General features: G+C 39.6%; 1 protein-coding gene across 1 annotated transcript in view; it reads right to left on the bottom strand.

The window, feature by feature from the left end:
• The window catches only part of Psmd1 (proteasome 26S subunit, non-ATPase 1), a 72,574-nt gene that overhangs the window by 40,629 nt on the left and 12,464 nt on the right, over nt 1-19,481 (bottom strand). Inside the window, exons 7-16 of the mRNA XM_028789542.1 lie at nt 18,603-18,829; nt 15,342-15,402; nt 14,161-14,289; nt 12,393-12,481; nt 11,513-11,591; nt 11,077-11,250; nt 9,013-9,124; nt 7,705-7,901; nt 6,145-6,240; nt 4,140-4,204 (exon numbers count right to left, since the gene is read on the bottom strand). Of these exons, the coding sequence (XP_028645375.1) occupies nt 4,140-4,204; nt 6,145-6,240; nt 7,705-7,901; nt 9,013-9,124; nt 11,077-11,250; nt 11,513-11,591; nt 12,393-12,481; nt 14,161-14,289; nt 15,342-15,402; nt 18,603-18,829 (1,229 nt within the window). The remainder of the gene's footprint in view (nt 1-4,139; nt 4,205-6,144; nt 6,241-7,704; nt 7,902-9,012; nt 9,125-11,076; nt 11,251-11,512; nt 11,592-12,392; nt 12,482-14,160; nt 14,290-15,341; nt 15,403-18,602; nt 18,830-19,481) is intronic.

Genomic DNA, 19,481 nt, shown 5'->3' with positions numbered 1-19,481 from the left:
GAGGCAAAAGCAAAGACTATAACCGGGATCACAGGCTAGGGGATGGTTCAGTGCTCACCATGCAGGAATGAGGACCTGGTGTGGGTCCTCTGCACCCACATAAAGAGCTAGATATAGTGTTGCCTGCCTGCGATCAACTGCTGGGGAGGCAGAGACAGGAGGATCCCTGGTCTTGCTGATCCAATGAGGTCCAGATTCAGTGAGATACCCCCACAATGCAAAACTCAGGAAAACCTGTCACATACTGTATCCCCTCACCCCACAAATACACATGTAAAACCCTAGAACCAAATCGTACAACAAAAAACCTGTTGATGATATTTGTCTGTAAGTGAAGAGTAACTTTAATGGTGATATAACTAAACGTAGTCAGGATTTTCCTCAGTCAGAAAGCTATGTTGACAGAAGGGGTGGGGAGGACAGCAGTTAGATTCAGGCAACGGAACAGAGCTCAGAAGCACAACTCTTAACAGACATCTGATGACCAAAGGCAGGTCCCCTGGAAGAGGCGGAGGAGAAGGCAAATGAAATTGTCCTTGGGTACTTGAATCAAGTAATGGTCCTTAAAGGTATGAATCAACATGCTGAAAAGGGAACTATAGAACCTCAATCCAGAGACCTAAACAGTATGAGATCTCATAAACCCAGTTTACCTCTGCCTGTATTTACACAATGCTGAGGTTGAACAAAATTTTATTGTTTGTTATTTCATCTTGCACTGATACAGGTGGAAATGAGTCAACCTGTACTGGACAGCTTACTAAATTTAGAAATGATATTCAGTTTAACCTCACCTCAGTCTTTGTACCTACACCTTGTGCCATTCTTAACAGGGATCAGTAAATGGCAGTCAGTTCTATTGACTGTTGGTGGATCTGTTCAATGCTATTTACACTAATGGCAAACAAATTAAGGCTAGAGAAGAGGCAATAAAGACAAGCCCATACCTTAGCTTTACCATTTCAAGCTGACCCGAACTTATACTTCTTCCTCCTGCCCTCTCACCAAGCCTTTCTAGGCAACTGAGTTTAGGATGATTATCTTATGAAATGTACGAGCTATGGAAAAATCTTGGCATAAGTGAACCAGACATATATTCCTCTAGTGGCAGAATCTTTCCCTAAAACATGAATGTAATGCACAGACCCCAACATGCAACACATATGCATTGGCTCTGCATCATCTGCAAGCCAAAGTATATCTCAAATTTTTAATTCATTTGTCATTAAAGTATTAGCCATTCCTCCCAAGTGGTCTCAATGCTTTCAATAGCATAGGGATGTGTTAGTTTAGTTAAAATAAAATAATTTACACTATCTCCCCACCCCAAAATAAAACAAACAAAAGCCAGACACAGAAAAAAAATATTCTTCTTTGGTTTGAGGTTGTAATCTAATGAGTCTGTCATATGTTAAGATTTATATTCTCGTCATAGCAAACATATTTTCCCCTTTCTGATGCTTTAGATCAAACCCAGAGCTTCATGAATGCCAAAAAGGGTGTCCTATAGCTGAGCCTCCCCCCACCCCTAAGGAGACTTGTCAGACATCACACTGATAACATTCAAAGCTCTATACTGTACTTTATGCACCAGGAAATATGTACAGCTGTTTCATAAGCTCTAACATAGAGTTACCAGTAATACTGCCAAAGTGCTATCCAACATGCTTGATACTGCTCACGAATTTCTATTACTGCTCAAATATATGCACACCTACAAAAATAATTACAGAACCCATAAACTAGCTTCACTATTACTTCCTTGTCTATAGCTAATTTGATCATTCTAATATTTCCAGAATAGCCTACTGATTGAAATATAACATTAATATCAACTATTTGTGAAATTAGCTGTAATTTCTATTTTATGAATACTTTAAAGAAATCTATAATTTGATGAGGCCAGAGAGATTATTCAGTGATTATAGCACTAGATGCTCTTACAGGTTTAATTGCTAGCACTCACACGATGGCTCATAACTCCAACTCCAGTTTCAAGGGATCTGACGGTGATAACAAAGTGGTGCGCAAATACACATGCAGGCAAAACACCATGCACATTAAAAGAAAAGGAGGGACATCTCGATACCTGAAGCTATGGTTGGCCTTAAGTGTACGATCTTCCAGAGGCTGGGATTACAGGCATGTACTACCATAACGCCTATCAACTCTTTAACTGTGTTTTGTTTGTGGTTTTTGTCTTCTGATAGTGCTGGGGATCAGACCCAGGGTCTTGTAGATGGTAGAAAACTGCTCTACCATCGAGCTACATCCCAGTAATGTTTTTATTACTAATCATAACCATTATAAGGAAATTAACAGCCTACAGATCTGAAGAATAAAAATAGCAAAACTACATGATCTCGCTTGTGAATAAAGAGAATAATTCAGATGAGAATTTTACACAAAGATAATTTCATTTAAGAAAAAAATCAAGAAAAAATAAATTTTTTAGACATGGTATAAGCTAACTGACTGCAGAATCATTTAAGGAGTACTGCCTAGAGACTACAGTGACAGTACATGCCTATAATCCTAGTACTTGGGAGGCTAAGGCAGCATGATTATGACTTAAAAGCCATCTTGGGTTACAAAATCACAATAAGGCAACCTGGAGCAAGAACCTTTATCAAAAACCAAAACATGATTCTACTGGGAAAAATGGAAAAGACAAAATGGAGGATTCTGGAAGGATGGCTCAGCAGTTAAGAGCATTTAGTGCTTTGCAGAAGACTCAGTTTCCATTTCCAGAGACCACAACAGTAGCTCACAACTGCCTGTAACTACAGTTCCAGGGGATCTGATGCCTGTTTCTAGTCACTGTACATATGTGATGCATATACATACATGTAGGTAAAAGACTTATAAACATAAAAATAAAAAAACCCAAATAGATTATATACTTGAAAGCAAATGTCGTACGGGAAAACACATAAGAATTTAATAATAGGACACGTACTTCTCAAGTGTTAAGGGCAACAAAGAAGTTTGAGAGTAACAATATTCTGTTAGAGACTCTTCAGGGAAGACAGCTCTGACAGACGCACATGGCAGAGAAAACCTGATTTATCTATCATCAGACTGTCTGGAATCTAAGGCTTATCATTTAGTTCCACAGCAACAGGAACTTTGCTAACTATTGTGAAATTGGATAACATTAGCTTAAAAACATATATATGAGATATGGGCCAATAACATGGCTCAGTAGGTAAAGGCACTTTGATATCAAGCCTGATGGCTTGACTTTGATCTCTGGGAACCTACATGGTACAAGAATTGACTCCCAAGTTTTTCTCTCACCTCCATATGTACATGTGCTGTGGTACATACACATCCACAGACAGACAGACAGACAGACAGACAGACAGACAGACACAAATAAATGTAACAAAACATTCAAAAAGAATACTTATTGATTTCTAAGTTCCTTTCACCTTTAAAAATAATAAATGGAGAAACTGTCTTAAAGTGAGACTTGAAGAACTTGTTTAACTCTAGTCATTTAAAGTAACTGACCACATATTACTTTCTTTATCTATAAAGAAGTTTTAGGCAAGCTAGTGTTTCGATACTCTCTAGCCCTTCCATCTTCAAGAATGTATTCTGGAGAACAACTCAAAGGTCTCTCAGAGGAACAATCACCACATGCAGGGTCCTCCCAAGTACTAGGGTCACAGGCACATACTATCACTGTGGTCTGTAGACGCCACTCTTTAAATGACTCTGCAACCTCAACTACTCAGAAAGCTGAGGCAGGAGAATCGCTTGAGCCCAAGTTCAGGACCAGCCTGGCTAATACTGTGGCCAGCACAGAACTCATCTGACTCACTTGCACCATCTGAAGGTCATGGTATGAAAAGGGTTTATTAACAAAAGATGGTTCACAGGTGACATCTGCTGTTGAAACTGGGGATTTAGCGCATGTATGAGCCACAGGAAATACAGGGGCAAAAAATTAAAAGAAGTAAATAATAAGGAAAACTGAACAGAAAGACGTACTTTACTTTTCAACCCACAGCATCGTTCAAACACACAGAACTAACCCAACTGTCCTCGCTCTGAACCTAGACATGGTCTGGTATTTTAGTTCCTATTTAAGAATCAGAAGGCAAACAGAATCTGCAGTTAGAAATTATTACCTGAACAAAATGAAGCCGAGTGACTCCACTGCTGCTCTCCTGACATCATCGTTGACATCACTTACCTAGGGGGCGATGGAAGGTGATTAGAACACAGATTCCATTAATAAGATGATACAAACTCCCCATCATGTAAATATAAATTAGACCTCAATAAGTCTTTTTCCTTAATATGTATATCAAAATATATTATATACCTTAGGTATATACAGTTAATAAATGTAAGAATAACGACACATGTAGGTTTCATAAAGTCTTTCCTTGCACAGCTTTACTCCCCAGCACTAGGAAAGCAAAGGGAAGTGCATTTCTGTGAGCTTGAGGTAAATATTATCTACATGTGAAGTTCAAGACTAGCCAGGTTTACACAGTGAGAGCCTGCCTCAAACAACAACAACAACAACAACAACAAAATCCTCCTTTCCTTAACTTAGAAAAAAACCCCTTAGAATTCCACTTCGAAACTTCTTAGATGCCTTTGTAGCATGGTGAAGTCTAAGGTTCAGAGCTACTGAAGAATAACTCAGCTGCAGCTTTCGTGAGTTATAAGGAATATCAAGCATTTCTTCAATGCTGTTTCCAGACAACATACTCTAAGATTAAGGAAAATGCAAATGTCTACAGTATAACTCATACTATGTTGACTGTGGGGGTCTGAGTGGAAATGCTCCCACAGCTCATAGGGAATGGTACTATTGGGAAGTGTGGCCTTGTCAGAGGAAGTATGTCACTGGAGTTGGGCTTTGGGGTTTGAGAAGCCCAAGCCAGGCACAGAGTCACTCTTTCTTGATGCTGTGTGCAGAAGAGGACTCTCAGCTCCCCTCTAGCACCGTGTCTGCCCGCATGCTGCCATGCTCCCTGCCACGATGATAATGGACTACACCTCTGAAACTGTAAGCCAGCCCCAATAAGTGTTTTCCCTTACAAGAGTTGCTGTTGCCATGATGTCTCTTTCACAGCAATAAAACCCTAAGACAGTGACCACGCACAAATTCTAATCTATAACGTGAGACAAGAGTGTCTCTTGAAAGAAGAGGTTAAGTATCGATTTCAAACCCTTCTTGCACTGGAAGTGATGTCATTTTTCCTTTTCCCATTGTCTAGATGACAGGAATTCACTAAGTTATATGTGGAATAAAAATTACTTGAACTGGCAACATTACTCTTAATAAACTATGAAACTGAGAAGACGGTGAAAAAGCCAACTGGAAAGCGTGGGCATCAGATTTTCTATGCCGAAGATCTCTTAAAATAGACCATGTCCCCATTAGTGGACCTAAAGTTAATTTCACTGGCTAGAAAAAGTGGTTTCTCGATTTGCCTATCTTAGGACGATCAAATATTCTCTCCTGACCTTGTCCCTTACAAATGAGAATGCCGCTTGGGGTAGAGTTTCAGAAATTACAATTGATTGGTTTTGAAGACTATGCATGCTGACACAGCACTGTTCTATTTCATTCTAAAAACCAACTGCTGAATTACGGACTATTGTGTCCAGTGAATGAGAATCTGAACTTGAGACCACTGACAATGGGCATAGATATGATGGTAATATACACGGTGTATCTAACCTGCACCTCTTTGAGGTGGTCTGAATAGGTATGCCCCCATAGCCTCATGTGTTTGAATGCTTGGCCCATAGCAGGTGGCATTCTTAGGAGGTGTGGCCTTGTTAGAGGAAGTGTGTCATGTGGGAGATGGGCTTGGGGTTCTCTGATGCTCAAGCTATGCCAGCACGGACTGTCTCTCCTTACTGCCTGCAGATTAAGATGCAGAACTAACTCTGAGCTCTGTCTCTGACACCATGCTGGACTGGGTGCTGCCAGGCTTCCCACCATGATGATAATGGACTAACCCTCTAAAACTGTAAGCCAGCCCCAATTAAATGTTGTCCCTTTTAAGAGTTGCTGTGGTCATGATGTCCCTTCACAGTAATAAAACCCTGACACCTCTACTATCCACCTGCAAGCTTCCCCTTCCCCCTGAAAAAGGTCAGCGTACTTACAGCAACATGCAGCAGGCGTCGAATAGCTTTGTTGTTACCAGAGCCACAATAAGCCATGGCTACAGTATACATTCCAGATCTTCTAAGAATTGGGTCCTAAGAAAGAATAATTCCCATTAGTCCTCAAAAGTGACTGCCACTGGGCACTGTGAAGCAAGCCTGTGGCCCAACCTGGAGGCTCAGCTGGGAGGTGTGAGTGCAGTTGTTTCAGACTAGCCTGGGAGATACAGTAAAACTCACTCTGAAAACAAACTTCTCACATTCCCCCCTCCAATAGCAATAAACCGAAATAATAACTATTCTTGAATAACAGCCACACAGGCTCCTTTAATGGAGGAACCATGAACCTTAAAATAACTGGTCTGTTACTGATAATGTTCAAAGTGAATGGGGAAAACGAACCCTCAATAAAGAGGGAATTGCTTTTAATTCCTAACACTTTCTGCAATCATTTCTGTCCTGCTTTATACTTCTGGGAAGTCAAGTCAAGGTGCTATCAATAGACCCAGCTACATGAGATCGACTCCCACTTAGGAAAAAAACCAAAGAAGACAGGTCCTATTTCCATAGTCTTTTCTTTTTCTTGTTTTTGGTTTTTCAAGACAGGGTTTCTGTGTAGCCCTGGCTATCCTAGAACTCACTCTGTAAACTAGGCCTCGCAGAGATTCCTCTCTGCCTCCAAAGTGCTGGAATCAAAGGTATGAGCCAGGGTCATATTCTAATTTATGTTTTCCTTATCTAATTCTTGAACATGGAGCAATGAGTGGAAGAAATTTGGAGTCTAAATAATTACTAAATAATTAGTAATACAGCTAATGAGTTATAATATATTGATCACATTACAGAGAAGAGAGTGACTCTGGTCACCTGTTGCATGCAACATCATCATATAAATAAAAGGTATCAGAAAACCTTTACTCGGGCCAGTGGTGGTGCATGCCTTTAATCTCAGCACTTGGGAGGTGAAGGCAGGTGGATTTCTGAGTTCGAGGCCAGCCTGGTCTACAGAGTTCCAGGACAGCCAGGGCTACAAAGAGAAACCCGGTCTCAAAAAAAAAAAAAAAAAAAGAAAAGAAAAGAAAAGAAAAGAAAACCTTTACTCATGTAAGTACAGAGAATGCCAATAGGAAAAAAAATAGTAAAACAAACATTATACCTTATTAAAGGAGTATTAAGCTAGGCAGTGGTGGTGCATGCCTTTATTCCTAGCACTCAGGAGACAGAGGGAATCAGATCTCTGTGAGTTTGAGACCAGCCTAGTTTACAGAGCAAGTTCCCAGAAGCCAGGGATACTCAGAGAAACCCTGTCTCATGCTTGAAGAATGCCTTTAATCCTAGCATTAGGGAGGCAGAGACAGGTGTATCTGTGAGGTGGAGGCCAGCCTGGTCTATAAAGCAAGTTCCAGGACAGCCAGGGCTGTTAAAGAGAAAAGTTGTCTCAAAACTGGAAAACCAACCAACCCTATCTTGGAGAGTGTGGGGGTGAAGCAGACAACTATTTAAGTGTTCAAAAATATTATAGAATATAGGATGCAGGGGAGAAAACAAGTAGGACCTCACCTTGTCACGACAGAGCGACTCAATGAGAGCATCAGCCTCCTCCATCCTCCCGTACATCACCAGTGCAATGCCAACTGCTAGACCACGCAGAATCTTCTCGTGTTGAGTTTCTTGTGCATAGCCAACCATATCCTCAATCGCCTGGGCGTTTTTAGAACCTAACATAACCAAACCTAAGGCCAGGCCAGCTGCCTCCCCTGGAGTAAAGAGTAAAATAATGAGCAATGCCAGTGTGTATAAAGATATCCAATTGAAAGTACCACCTATTTGTATCAGTTATCAACATAACCACTAGCTGTCTGAAAGAAACTAACAATTTCTAGATTTAGTTTATGTGTGAGTACTTTGCCTGCATGTATGTATGTGCAATCACATATGTGTCTGGTGCCTGCAGAGGCCAAAAGAGGGTGGTAAATTTCTTATAACTGCAGTTATGAGCAGCCACCACATGGGTGCTGGGAACCAAACCCAGAGCAACAAGTGTTTTTAACTACTCAACTATGTTCCCAGCCCTTGCCACCCTTTAAAAAATTATTTATTTATTTATTTATTTATTTATTTATTTATTTATTTATTTATCTATCCATCCATCCATCCATCCATCCATCCATCCATTCATGTGTATGTGTATATGTGTGTGTGTCTGTTTATACATATGCACGTCCAAGAAGGTCAGAGGGAGTTGGATCCTCTGGAGCTGGTATCACAAGCAGTTCTGAGCTGCCTGATGTACATGTTGGGAATTGAACTCAGGTCCTCTATAAGATCATGGGCTTTTAACTGCTGAGCCACCTCTCTTCAACACCGATTTTTAAAAAGAGAGACAGTGTATAAGGAAATGCATCCATATATTTATAGCAATTTTCCATTTAAATCTTGACAGTATGCACAATCAAATCTTGTAATAAAGTCAAGAAACATTATGGCAATTAAAAAAAATAGTAACGCTATCACCAAGCACCATAGAACAGCCTCGAGACACATATAGTTCTGTTTAATAACTTCTTATTTGCACAAGTAACTTCTGACAGGACATGCTATGTACAGTCCTTTAGAAAGCCTACATTAAACAAAACAAAAACACCAAGATAAACCCACTAAATGGAACAAATTCTGCTCCCTCTTCAACAAGAGAAAACTGATTTTAAGGACAACAACTAGCTAGCCTTTTCTATCGTGTAATGCCAAATGCAAAACTAGGTAAAATTTTTCTCATTGAGTTTTTAAAAGGAGACTACAAAAAGGCATGTAAAAACATGACAAGTATATTAATCACAAAATTTACTGTTTTCAGTAACAAGGGCTTACCTGTCACAGCATCATCCTGATACAGGTTTGTTTTCAGCAAATCATATACATCCTGACGTGCAGTTCCCATGGCAGCCAAACCAAGGCCCAGGCTGCCTCCGTGTCTAACAATCTAGGGCAAAAAGCATTGCTCCAATAATCCAGAACACAGTACTTAAAATCCAAACTTTAATTCTAAAGAGCACAGTGTACATGCGTCCACCTCCTCCCCCTACCTCGCCTAGGCTGGTTTAAGCTCACTGTGTAGCTGGGGGTGATCCTGAACAGGTTGATCCTACCTCCACTTCAGAAGGTGTCTCAGTAAGAAAGAGCAGATCAGATAATCAGGAGCCCTGTGGTAATCTCGGCAACTTCATTTATAATGTTTGTTGGCATAAACAGTGACTTGAAAAGTACTTGAGAGAAAACAAGATGGACAGTTGTACCTCCATTACATTACGTGAGGAAGGCTGAACAATACTAAGATGCAAGTACCAGTAAAGGATTAGGAGGCCAGGCAGGTGAAATCTGCAGCTGTCTGTGGGCTAAGGAGGAGAAGAGGCAGTATAGACAAAGAAGCTAGCTAGAATGAAAAGGAAAAAGCACCGAACTAACATGGTTGTGAAGTAGAGAAAATGGGGTCAGAGCACAAGGTTGGTCTTCATGTAAAAAAGGAGGCTTTGGAAGTTGTCCATTTTGAGTTTACAGTTCACTCTTACTGATGGCGGCACTCCAGATTGCTCTGGGAGCTCTTTCTCCACTGGCTGGCCTCGGTGAAGTGTCATTTAAGAAGCTCCCATCTTCCCCTAACTGAAGTGTGGGTGCTACTGAAGCCAGGGCAGTAGGGTGCTCCACTTCTAGAACTGTAATGTCTTCAACTAGAGAAATCTAAGGACAAAACTGTTTCAAGTTTGTTCATCCTGACAACAGGCCCTGGAAAACATAACTCCCATTAGCTCCTGTTTATATGTACTGAGTCACCCAGAGTTACCCAGCTTTGAGTCAAAAGCTGGTTCGTTAACATCTTCATTAATTATATAAAATACTTTTGATGAACTCCTTGCTTCAGTCAGAAGAGGCTTCTATTACTAGTTTGTTGTTTGTTTGTTTTGTGTGCGTGTGTGTCCATAAAATATCCAGTAATGGTTTATGCTACTCTGGATGCTCTGCATTTCCTTTAAAATGATATAGTTAACTAGGTGAAAAGTAATGCCAATACAGTAATAACATTCCATGATATTTAAGAGCACAGCATGTTTCTTTCTTTCATTCATTCATTCATTCATTCATTCATTCATTCATTCATTCATACATTCATTCATACATTCATTCATTCATTCAAGAAAGGGTTTTTCAGAGTAGCCCTGGATGTCTTGGAACTTACTCTATAGTCCAGAACTCTGGCCTGGAACTCAGAGATCCCCCTGCCTCTGCCTCCTAGGTGCTGGGGTTAAGGGTATACACCATGACCTCCACACAGCTGAGACCACTGTGTTTCAGACACTTAAAACTGTCTTGTTTGTTTCACTTGGTCTTAAAGAACTAAGAAGCACAATTTTAAGAAAGGAAAAATGGCAAGTGTGATAACTCACTGCTGTTAATTCCAGCACTTAGGAGGCTGAGGTAGGAGAATGTCTGAGAAGGAAGACAGCTTGAGCTAAACAGCAAGACTCTAGTTCAAGAAAACCAAAACTCAAACAAAAGCAGCACCCACACAAACCCCCAAATTACTACTGAAAGTACTGTTTTTGGTTTCCCAAATCCTAAGAAATCTATTCACTAAAATACTGAGCAAATACATAATTTCCTTGATCAGTGACTCTCAATCTCCCTAATCCTGCAACCCACTAATATAGATCCTCATGTTGTGGTGACCCCAACTATAAAATTATTTTCATAGCTACCTCATAACTGTAATTTTGCTGTTATGAATCATAATGTAAATACCTGATATGCAGGATATATGATATATAACTCCTGTGAAAAGGTCATTTGACTCCCAAAGGGGTTGAGACTCACAGGTTAAGAACCACTGTCCTAGATTCTCAAAAAAATGGAAATTTGGTTTTTCATCCTAATACTTACATCATTGCTGGCATTCTTGAGCTGATTAAGAAGATAGTCAATTATGTCACCACCATGATTGGCATGAATGAGACCCAATGCATAGAGACCTCCACCTTCCTGATAGGCTGATCCTGGAGAAGTGTCCTTAGGAAGGTATGTTGCCATTAACTGTAGTGCTTCCTTCTCATGGCCCTGTGAATGTGAGTCACAAAGAGGTAAGAAAGACACAGAGGAAAGCAGATGCAGCAACTTGTCCAGAGTGCCCACTTGACGGCTGGTAACAGAACATGCTCTCACCAGAGAACCAGATATGGCCTGGTTAGAAAATACTGTAACTAGATCTATTATCTGACAACATATACCTGTTGGTTAATTACAATCAACATATGCTTCTTAGCACCCCACAAAATGGATTCTTCTCCAATGGCCAGTCACAATGAATAAAATATATTACCTTATGGATTACACCCAAGCTGGCAGTTGCAGTAAATTTGGCCCAGTTTGTGGCTCTGGCCAACCATTCCAAGTTATCTCTGTAAAAAAGAAAATCAGCCTAGCATCATTAGTCCTAACTTTCCTCCTAAGCAAGCTGTTCCTTTTTGGAGAATGAATCCAGCACTGTAGCCCAGACTGGTCTTTAGCCAGTGGTCTTCCTTGCCTTAGCCTCCCAAGCAAGAGAATTATAGGCATGCATTCATATTCTGAAAAAACAATTTTTTTTTTGGTCTTTTTAGACAAGATTTTCCTATGTAGCACTGGCTGCCCTGGAATTCAATCTGTAGACCAAGCTGGCCCTAAACTCAGATCTCCTCCTGCCTCTGCCTCCCCAGTGCAGGGATTAAAGGTGTGTACAACCTGGGTCTTCAGATTCCTAAAATGCATGATATATAATTCTACTTTGAACAAAAGGAAAATCATGTATCTTTTTCCTTTAGGTTTAACTAGGGAACTAATAAAAGTAATTAACTTTACTTTAAAATAAGTAAACATAAAACAAACAATGTATATCTAATAAGCAAAACATACTTAAAATTCAAGACTAAAAGTATGATAAGAAATACTATCAATGTAATCTTGGTTAAAAAGCCATTTTGGGGGGCGGAGGCTGAAGAGAGCTCTGTGGTTAAGAGTTTGCACTGTTCTTATAGAGAACCCAAGTTCAGTTTCCAGCACCCAAGTCAGTGGCTCACAACCTTCTGGAAATTTGGCTCCAAGGAATCTGACACCTCTTCTGGCTTCCAAATGCAACTATGCATACCCTATCCCCAGACATACTGGAATATACATATTTTTTTAAAAACTGCACCAAGGTAGAATTTTCCACGCATATTTACCTAAGAAACTGGTCACTGGTTGTACCACAGTGCATGAATGAGTTTGCTATTACAGTTGCTGTATGACATACAGAATTTCGTACTGCATCCTACAAACAAATACAGAGACTTCTTTATCACTGGCAAAGTATTTATACATACATACATGCTCACATACATTCAGAAGCTCTATTCTGCAGCATAACCAGAAAACAATTGAAATGAGATTTAAAATATGAATCTTGGGACGTCTCTTTATGTAAAGATGAAATAGCTAGTCTGTAAAAACAAGGCAAAGAATTTTATTTGCAGCATTAACTTAAGGTTACTCTCAGACTTGTTTGTTTTGGGGACAGGGCTTCATGTCACCCAAAAAGGCCTGAACTTGCTTGAGCTCCAGAAACTGTGACGTCAGCTCCAGTCTGTGGAGTCTAGGAGTATCACAACCGGGCTGACTCAGTCACAGATCTGAAGTGTGAATTCAGATCTCCCACTCCCCTCCTTCTAAAGAGTCTAACTATTCAGCTAACTACTCAGACATTTCTATTCCTCTTCAGCATCTTGCCTCAGGTCTCCACGGTGTTGGAGTAACTTAAGTAGCAACGATATATTCTTCCCGCCTGAACCTCTGCCAGTCACCAAATTATGTACACATCAATGTAGGAATGTATTTACAGTACTGGGGACAGAACCCAAGGCCTTTTATATTCCAGGCAATCTCTCTATTCCTGAACTACCTCCTGAGCCCTAACCTACTTATACATTTTATGAGTCTGTATCTTTTCTGCTATTTGTAATCACATACTTAAGGTTTCAGAAGGCATTATATATGAGCATAAATCAAACACTGTTTGGTCACTGGACAGCATATGGCTGTAAGAAAAGAACAAATGTCTCCTGGAGAGCACACTGAGTAAGAGAGAAGAAAGACGTTTTAAATGCATGTTTTTACATGAAGACGTTTTACTCCTAAGAAAAAGTTTATTTAGTATACTACAAAGAGATCAGTGGGCTAGCAATGATAACGAGCTATTTGCCTTGAAAAGACTATGCTGTGTGCGTGTGTTCATGTGGGAGCATGTCAGTCCCCAGGAGCTGACCCCTTTGCTTTTTGAGACAGCGTCTCTCACTGGCCTAGAGTTCAACAAATGGGCTATGCTGGTTAGCTGGTGAGCCCCAGAGATTCGCCTGACTCCCCAACACCAGTATTACAAACATACACCATCACACTCACTATTTTTTTTTTGTGGATTCTGGGGTGTGAACTCATGTCTTTGTGTTTGCAAAACAAGTAAGCACCTCACCAGCTAAACTACTGCTCTAGCCCTTTAGAACGAAATATGCAATCACATTTGTCCAAAACTTAAAATTTGTTTGGTTCAATATCTCAATAAATGTAACAATGACGTTGGGATCTATGCTCAAGACTGATGGGAGAGTGGGAAATACAGTTATATAAACTGTATCAATGTCTTGACTGTGCTATCATGTTCAACTGCTAAGATAAAAACGTATTTAAAATGAAACAAAAAATGTACCATACTTCTGAACCATAGACTAACAACAGGAACTCAATCCTTGCTAATTCCTTTCCTTCCAATAAGTACGACCTTTTTCATGCTGGAGGTTCAATGCAGAGACACACTCACACATTGAGTAGATGTTCTTACATGGAGTTCAGCCACACTCATTGTTATTTTTATAAAAACTTTAACATCACCTTGATTATGGGCATACAACAAAGTCTCAAGAGATATAAAAGAATGCTCCATTGTAGAAAACTTTCTACCTTTGTGTTTTTCAGAATCATGAGGTCTGTGTTATTATTTCGTATTAGGAACTGCAGGTGTAATTCAATAGCCATTTCACCACTTAAAATTTTAATCATTTTCAGGGTCTGGTCCTTGGGCTCTGGACTCTGCCAAACAAAAAAGAATAAAAATGCTAGTATTAATAAAGTTCACTAAGCCATTTTTATTTCATCAGTCTTAAACCAATGAAAGCAATCACACCCACATGCAGATACATTCACACACACTCACATGCACACACTCACATACACACAACACAACATATAACACATACACTCTCTCATATATACACACTCTCCTCATATTTCAATGATGGGATCTAAAAAATTCAACTATCATTGTTTGGAAAAAACACAATTTCCTTTGTTACATTTCACCGAGATAGACTACAAGTTCAAGAGAAGAAAACAATTTATTCCAAGGTAGCTTTTTAAACCAAAATTTATTTTATGATTTTTAAAATTTGTATATGTCTGTGAGAATGTATGCCATGTGTGTGCGGGTGTCAGAAAAAAGCATCAGGTTTCCCAAAGAAGAAGGTTACAGGTGGACGGGAGCCTCCTACCATGGGTAACAGGAACCCGACTAAGGTCTTCTGAATGCAGCACACAGTTTTAACTACTAAGCTTACCTCTCAGGATCCCATGGTAGCTGGTATTTACTTTTAAAGATTTCTTTATTTAATCTGTGTGGGTATTTGCCTTCATGGATTGGCTATGCACCATTTCCATACCTAGCCACAGAGGCTAGGAAGCAGAGGATCCCCTAGAACTGGAGTTACAGATAGCTATGAACCACATTCTACGTGCTAGAATTAAATCTGGGTCCTCTGGATGAATTTTCATAGAAAATCTATTTTTATAAAATGACTCTGGTATCACAAAACAAAAAAACCAAAACTTTCAAAAACTCAAGTATATATACCATGTACATAAAACAATGTGCTGGTCACGATGGTACACACCTTTAATCCCAACATTTGTCAGGCAGAATTCCAATCTGATCTATTGTACTGAATTCCAGCCAGTGCTACAGAGTGACAGTTCCCCATGTCCCCATCCTCCCCCAAAATAATGAAGAAGAGGAAGAGGAGGAAGAGGAAGAATAAGAATAAAAAGCCTCGAGAGAGTCCTTGAGCAGTAACTGAACGCACACTCACCGCGTCTGGTGTCTTCCCGGCCACTGTGCTGGCTGTCTTCTCCTCGGTCTCCATGGGGTCACTGAAATGAGAAAAGCCAATCGTCAACACTTCAATAAATCTCTTCTAAATAGAAGCTGCAGGCAATTTAGTTATAGCATAGATCTGAACTATATCCAAATTATTCTACAAGAAAATAAATTTACTTTGTGGGTATTACTCAATAAAAAATAAGACTCTAGCATCTCTAAGATGGAGGAAGCAGTTACTAAATTTCCCTCAAATAAACTGTTTTAAAAAACAAAAAAAAACAAATACACACAAAAAACCCTAATCTAGTTAGCAAAATCCTTGAATAATAAATACAACTAGAAGAGGGGACAAAAAAATCTTGTGTATTCCTAAGTCAGCTGGAGATGGACCTCCAGCAGCTAAGTAAATCCTGGGATCCCTATAACTCTAAAGCCAAACAAGTGACACTTCCTTCTAGGTCAGAAGATAATCCTGGAGAGAAAACACAAACACTATCGTTTTGTTTGCTACCTCACAAACACAACACAAGAGAAAGTCAGTTTTAGGGAACATTGAAAATAGAAAAATAAGTTTAAACAAGCCATCTTTGTAATAGTTTAGGAAAGCTAATTAATTAGTAAAGCTAATTAGTTTAGTAAATCATAGAAAATAATAATATATAATACTATATGAGAAATTTTATTTTTAAGTAGTGGACATTACAGGCACAGTAGTACATGCCTTTAATCCTAGCATTAAGGGAGCAGAGACAGGTGGAGCTCTGAGTTTGAGGCCAGCCTGGTCTACACAATGAATTGCAGGCTAGCCAGGGTTACACAGTAAGACTCTGTCCAAAAGCGGGTGGGGTGTGAGGGGGAAGAAGAAAAAATAATAATTTAAAATTAAAAGAGAATCAGGGCTAGAGAGATAGCTTAGTGGTTAAGAGCAGTGACTGCTCTTCCAGAAGTCCTGAGTTCAATTCCCAGCAATCACATGGAGGCTCACAACATCTGTAATGGAATCTTATGCCCTTTCTGGTGTGTCTGAAGACAGCTACAGTGTACTCATAAATAAAACAAATAAATCTGAGAGGGGGGAATGAATATCAGACTGGGTAAGAAGGTGGGTCATTTGAGTGTTTGCACAGCATGCATAGAGCACTGGGTTCAACCCTTAGCATTCTGCTGCACAGTAGCCAATGTGCATACCATCCCAGAACTCTGGCCAGCCTGGGGAAACGCCTGTCTCAAAACAAAACAAAACAAATCAGAATTAGAGAAACTCAGAAATTAAAAAACAACTAGTAGGAAATTACAGATGAGGAAAAAAAAGCCCAATCATTTCAGAAAAGATCAACTCACAATGAAATGACAGCAGAGAAACATAGAATAACTTTGAAAAAAATTCAAGGAAGAAACTTCTATAAATAAACAAGGGTAAATATGGGGGGAGGGGCAGGAAACTAAATGCTATTCCCCTCAGAAACAAAGGATACTCACTTTCATTCTATTCTAAAAACAATGGGAATCCCAGCCAGTGTAGACAAAAGGGGGAAGGGGAGGGTAGAGAGAAAGGGAGACATGAAATGGTCTCTATTGGCAGATGTATGTACGATTCCTATGTACAGTTTTATAGAATCTATTTTTAAATTTTTCTAAAGCTAAAAAGTAAATAAAGAAAAGTACCATGTTCATAGATTATGGGCTGAATATTGCCAGGGCTACAGGTTCTGTATTGTGAGATTTCAGTGAAGAGATTCAACACAATCCTAGTCAAAATCCCCACAGGCTCACAGAAATGCAACAGATCTACAACAGCCACAATAAAAAAAAAAAAGAATCAAACTGTGGATCTGAGGGTTTGAGATGTATCTCAATGGTAGAGTGTCTGTACAGAATTTACAAGGTTCCCTAGCAATGGGATAATAACATCTCATATTATCTGATTTTAAGACACCATCAGTCTTAGTAATAAAAAAGTTAGTTCTCATATAAGGAAAGAAAACTAGATCAACAGAAAAGCAGGGAGGGAGAAAAGATCTTCCTAGTTCCCACAGGACAGTGCATTAAACTCTAAGCATTCAATGGCTCCTTCCCCCAAAACTTACAAATACTTCATAGTCTCCCCAAAACAACATGGTCAGGCACTTCACAGCAACACTGTACTATTTTGGTACCAATCTTCAGGGAATTTGCTTCCTTTTGCTGTGATGAACACCACCACCACCACCACCACCACGGCGGGAGCTGGGTGTTATCTGGCTTGAATGCCCCACTCTCAGTACATCATGGGGAGAGCCAGAAAAGGAACTCATGGCAGGAATCTGGAGGCAGAACTAAAGCAGAGGCTGTGGAAGAACACTGCTCACTGCCTGGTCCTATGGTTTGCTCAGTTTGCTCTTTTATAGAACCACTTGCACAGGGTGGCAATGCCCACAGCAGGCTGCCCCTCACCCCCAACTTATCATTAATCAAGTAATCGCCCTATAGACCTACCTACAGGCGATCTGATGGAGGGAATTTCTCAACCAAGATCCCCTCTTCTCAGAGGACTATGTCAAACTGTCTGCTGTGTCAATCAAGTACGTAGTCCTTATACTGTTTAGTCTAGGGACCAACCCTCCCCAGTCAGTCAGTCTAATCGGTCAATGCACCTGTGGATATAGCTATAGAGCTTTGAAGGATACTTTCTAGACCTAGAATTTTGTTTGAAATTTATGAGGAAGGCATTAACAGTTGAAGGGAAAGAAAGATCTTAATAGGTCTCAAAACAATGACTCTTATTGCTAAACAGACAATTTTGGAAGAAAAAAAATGCTTGACCAGTCAAGACACAAACATATTACACCACTGGTCTAAATATATACGAATATGAAGGGGAAACTGCTATTGTGTGGGTCTAAGATATTATTGGTTTTACCAAAAGTACAAAGTCCAGAACATTTCTTTCTAAATATTTAGCCCAGATAAACCTGAGGCAAATATATCCCACATATTTTATTATTATAATTGATTAGTAGCCACATGCTATCTGACATGCTTTCCTTACCACCCAATCCTTTCTATTTCTTTCTAGGAGGATCCACTTTGTCCTACTTTGTCTATCATAGTATAAGACGGGGCAATAGTTGTGCTATTACAATCTTACAATCTGTAGAAGCTAATGGTTAACTTATTTATTCTTAAAATCTACTCTCTATGAATATCCTACTGAGTCCCCAGATGAATACAGATGTGCAGTTAGCTCTGATGCAAAAGAAGATACTTATACCTGTCTTTCTCTGATCCTGGCACAGTACCCGTATTGGTAGATCCAGGAACAGAAGCAATAGGGGTACCAACAGTTCGAAGATTCTGGATTACAGATGACAAAAACTGCTGGCTAGCACTTTCATACAAATCAAAACAAATCTGATAGGCCATCAGTAGGTTGTCTTCTTTTACCAGCTTTTCTAAAATATCACTCACGGCCTGAGGGTCATCTAAGAAAATTAAGCACTGAAATAGAGATAAAAAAACAAGCATATAGTAACTGAAAACTTCATATGCAAGGTACTTAGAGCATAACAAATAGTCCCCAATAAAAACTGTATCTAGCCTAGCATTTCATTCAGAACCCAATACTAAGTAAATTTTTTCTAAAAGTCATATTCACAGTCCTAATACTATGCCTGGTGGCTAGCAGTATTCAATATTAGCTGCTCAATCAATTTTCACTTCTTTTTATTGAGACAGGATCTCATTGTCTATCCATGACTAGCTAACTGGCCTGGAACTTGCTATGTATAGAGATCAGGTTAGCCTCAAACTCAAACAAATATCTTTCTGGCTCAGCCTCCTGAGTGCTAAGACTAAAGGTGGGCACCAGCACACCCAGCAATCATCACTTCCTCTAACCACATCCATAATTTCTTTATTTGGTTTTTCAAGACAGGTCTTTTCTTTGTGGCTCTGGTTGTCCTGGAACTCTATAGACCAGGCTGGCCTGAACTGTGAGAGCCACTTGCCTTTAAAAAAAAAAAATATATATATATATATCTCCTTTATACCCATTACAATGAATATGAAAAATGCTATGTTCTTAAGCAATATACAAAAGCATATATAGTATATTAATTGCATAAAAGTATCTCCAGTCAGTGAAAGCTAC

Source organism: Grammomys surdaster, unplaced genomic scaffold (genome assembly GCF_004785775.1).
Source record: "Grammomys surdaster isolate TR1022 unplaced genomic scaffold, NIH_TR_1.0 125846, whole genome shotgun sequence".
NCBI lineage: Eukaryota > Metazoa > Chordata > Mammalia > Rodentia > Muridae > Grammomys > Grammomys surdaster.
This window is presented reverse-complemented; position numbering and strand designations above follow the sequence as displayed.